The 3,910-nt window shown below is 47.0% G+C and overlaps 2 protein-coding genes across 2 annotated transcripts in view; one reads left to right on the forward strand and one right to left on the reverse strand.

Annotated features, from left to right (window-relative positions):
• Nucleotide 1: 1 nt before the first annotated feature.
• Nucleotides 2–1,906, forward strand: Pmar_PMAR012826 (thiamin pyrophosphokinase, putative; the record flags this gene model as incomplete). Its single annotated transcript, XM_002776146.1, has 9 exons — nt 2–89; nt 374–468; nt 582–659; nt 864–939; nt 983–1,137; nt 1,186–1,224; nt 1,426–1,553; nt 1,608–1,683; nt 1,733–1,906. Coding segments are annotated over 9 exons (909 nt in total), but the record flags the coding sequence as incomplete, so codon positions are not given.
• A 1,508-nt stretch (nt 1,907–3,414) lies between these two features.
• Pmar_PMAR012827 (hypothetical protein) overlaps nt 3,415–3,910 on the reverse strand; it is a gene marked incomplete at both ends in the record, with an annotated part of 1,047 nt that continues 551 nt past the window's right edge. Inside the window, 2 exons of the mRNA XM_002776147.1 lie at nt 3,415–3,429; nt 3,667–3,792. Coding sequence (XP_002776193.1) covers nt 3,415–3,429; nt 3,667–3,792 — 141 coding nt within the window. The remainder of the gene's footprint in view (nt 3,430–3,666; nt 3,793–3,910) is intronic.

Genomic DNA, 3,910 nt, shown 5'->3' on the forward strand with positions numbered 1-3,910 from the left:
GAAGTCGTCGGTCCGGCCGCTAGCCGTGATCGTTTTGAATTCGCCCTTGCCTAGATCGGCAGTCATGAGGAACTTATGGGAGAGCGCTGGTAAGTGTCGAATCACTCAAGCGGTCTGTTGATGATAAATCGAACGATAAAGTCTGAGTTCCTGAACTCAGACGTAACTTCCACGGAAGTCGAAATCATCACAGCCTTGTAGCCTTCCCAGTAGGGGAGTCAACTCTTCCGAGTTTCGATGAGATCAGGGTGCATCCTAGCCTTACCTCCTCCTTCACTCTCCGTACGCTCTCCCATTCGTTCGCTATCATCGAGCCTCTTCTGAGGAGTATATTACTACGACCAACAAGCGGCTCATGTTTGCCCATTTGCAGGGGTCCGTATATGTGCTGATGGTGGCTCCAACAGACTCCACGACCAGTTCAGCGGTCGGCTAGTGCCCGACGTGATCATTGGGGATTTCGATTCAGTAAGATCGCTATTGCCGTTTTACTCACCATTGCATTTTCCAATGAAAATCTCGGTCATCGATCGAGCATTTCGAGGATCGGTCAGCTGCGTTGAGAAGATTCCCATGGACAGGTACGACCAGAAGTCATCAAGAATTTCCAATCTTTTAAGCTCGGCTCGCCACTTCAGGTCATCAGGTGTTCTGACGAGGTGAGTAAAATTTATTCGATTTCATTTATTATTTTTAATTTTTTCATGGATTTTTATTTCACATTTTACCAATCGCAGAAATATGAACATAACCCACTACGTGTGCTGATACCGAATAGGAACTTCCCTAGGAAGCCTTGAGCCCCGCTGAGGCAGCTATGTCGTACAAAATCTGAGCTATGTCTCCGACTTTTATTCTCTCAGTGCAACACAGATCTGGATAAGTGCATGCTATATGCAGCCTACCATTACGGCAATCATCGAGATGAGTTTTTCGGGAGTAGGATGACCCCTGTTGATTCAGTCGAAGGATGCGTCTACAGGTGACAGTGTCGATCCCTTGGTTGCTGTTGCTGGATCGATAAACTATGCCGGTCGACTGGACCATACGTTTTCCATTGTTAACTCACTGTTAACGGCAACTCGAGGGCGCTCTAAAGAGAGTGCAGGCGAGTATGCGGTTCACTTTCCAAACAAGGTACAGTTATGGCACCTTCGCGGGCTGATACCAATTTCTGTTCTTCAGTTCCGACCGATTCTCTTCGACCCCGATTGCCTCGCTATGGTGAGTTGACGGCTTCCTTTATATATACTCGCGCTGTTTTTTGGGCAATTGAGTGCATCATCACATAAGTGGGATTACGTCATGGAGCTTTTCGAGCCGAACTCAGCTCTTGTGAATACCTCCAACTGCGCAATTTGAAATCACTCTTTAGACTATCCGTGATTTTATTCGCGACCAGATTTACTGGAAGTTCCCCGTCAGATCCTCCCAGCTGGTGAGCATTCGTTACATTTGGGCAGACCGGAATCTGTACGACCGAACAATCGGTATTACGCTGGGCTGTTGCCCGTGGAAGGTCCAGTACGGTCCTGCACCACAGAGGGGCTGAGGTGAGCTGTTTGAAGATCTAATTTCAAGCTCGTTGATATGATATTGTTTTTCAGGTGGAATTGTGAGGATTATAGACTGGAATTTGGAGGTATTATTTCCTCATGCAATCAGATCAGTGAAACGACAGAGGCAGGCGATTCGTATGACCGCTTCAGGAGTATCATCTCTTTCCTGTCAGTTGATCAAAATAGTAAATTCCGATCCTCTACTGTTCACTATGACTCTCGAGAGCGAGCAGTGTTCGTCGAAATCCTCATCCTCGAAGCGTGTTGACAGTTCTGGTCCAATTGAAGGTTTCAAAAGTTTCTATGCATCCGTTACCGGCCGTGACGAGATCAGAGCACCCGAGTGAGCCGTGGATTTATAACACAAATTCTCTATTGCGTTTCGTTGCGAGAGTTTAGGGAATCGGAATTTACAGTGTGAGTTCGACCGATAAAGTCCATCTTGGTTGCTCTCAGGAATTGAGGAATTCTCAGTAGAGCTACATGCCTCAGGCATGATGATGCTAATCGTAATCATCGGCGAGCAAAGTTTTGATGTTTTAATCATTGAGATTCATTTCATGCATTCGTTCACCTGCGAACCGTCAGAATTTGGAATTTCCATCCGAAGCTCAACTACAGCGTTTGCACACAGAAACACATCCATTATGGTGGCCTCTCGATGGCCTCAACCAATTTTTCAACATCATATCGAACTTTCTCATCATCTGTCCGACCCAGCGTGTACTGGGCGAGCACCATACCACACTCCAACCGCAAAGCGCCTGCCTCCAAAAGCGCGAGGGCCTCTGACACCTCCAGCTCCCTCACAGCCACTAACTGATATATACACCTATTAATCTGCTCTAAAACGATATTAAAACAATCATCGCTTCGCTCCGCTATTTTCAGCCGATTAATCGCTCTATATACCGCTAAAACCTGTGCGGCGTTAAACCCCATCACCACGCCTGTCACCGCCAGCACTTGTCCCAGTTTGCGTATGAATCTCGGATGGGATAAACCTGCCTTACTATATGTTATCAGAAGAGACACCACTTCTGCTACGCTCAAGATACGCTCTCTCTTGCCATCTTGCATTTCCTCAACGCATATTTTATCACAGGCTGCTGCATAATACCGTTGAAACAGCACCTCATCGAGTAGACTATTTCGCAACAGACATTTCGGTACTTCTACAACTTCAAAATTTCTCATCTCCCCCGTATCCTCTTCTTTCAACCTCCGTATGAGCTTTTGCACGCACGCGCAATCAAGAGCCTTTATCCGATCACTGGTGAATCTAGAGAGGCCGATGATCAGCGTAGCAACTTCGGCACGCTTGAGACCGTCCACATCGGTCGCGGCGATGTCAAGGGCGACTCTTGAGAAAGTGAGATGGGCATCATCACTACATCCAAACCGAGTAATAGCATCGACGAAGGCGACGACATCTCGCGCAGTGAAGTCCCGTAGGAAATCGATCACTCGATCGATTATCCCGTGTACGACATCTCGAGAGACGCACCCTCGGCGGTGGCAGATTCGCAGACCTTTAGCGATCTCAGCGAGGCGATACTCCTGCGTTCGGGTCCGCAAATACGTAAGTAGCAACCAGAAAATATCCATCTCGCAGTGCATTCCTGTTCGAACGATAGCAGTCGAATAAGAATCGCAAAACGCCAGAAGTGCCGACTGAAAATGCACAGATGATGCAGTTCTCAAACATACTTGAGATACCCTACACAGATATGCACATGGTCAACTACATGTGTTGGTGACAGCATGGAAATTCTTTTTGGTATAGGAAATTCAGGGCGAATTCCTCTCTGGCTTCTGTACACTTCTACCCGAATTCGTAAGTAAACTTCTATAACTAGTGAGGAACCTCCTGAGCTCAGCTCAGGGAAGCGGACGCATATTCCTCAAACACTACACTATCCTCAAATTCTGCTGAAATGCACGAATTTTCATCCTTTTTATAACAGTGGTAGAGAAATAGTAACGATAAAATTTCCGAGGAAATTTCGTTGTTTTCTGTGATTTTCTACCCGAATTCGCATGCAAAAACTCCCAAACTCAGCTGAGGACAGCACACATATTTCCTAAAACCGCAAACGAATACTACCCCTGGCACAGCCTTCGTCCAGAGGCCTCGCAGACCGTCCTTCTCCTTTCTCCTCCTGGAATCTCTCGCCCCCCTCTCGAAGAGCTCCTTAGCAATACGAACGAAATATTCGGATCGTATGAGGTCCTCACGACGCAATGACAACACTGCTAGGCCAGCCAGAGCTGAGGGTAGTAAAAAGCGGTCAGTGTCGGAGTATATATGCGCATGATCAACTACTACACGAGTTGGAAAATTATTGTTG

This window comes from Perkinsus marinus, assembly GCF_000006405.1.
Source record: "Perkinsus marinus ATCC 50983 genomic scaffold scf_1104296954212, whole genome shotgun sequence".
Classification (NCBI taxonomy): Eukaryota; Perkinsozoa; order Perkinsida; family Perkinsidae; genus Perkinsus; species Perkinsus marinus.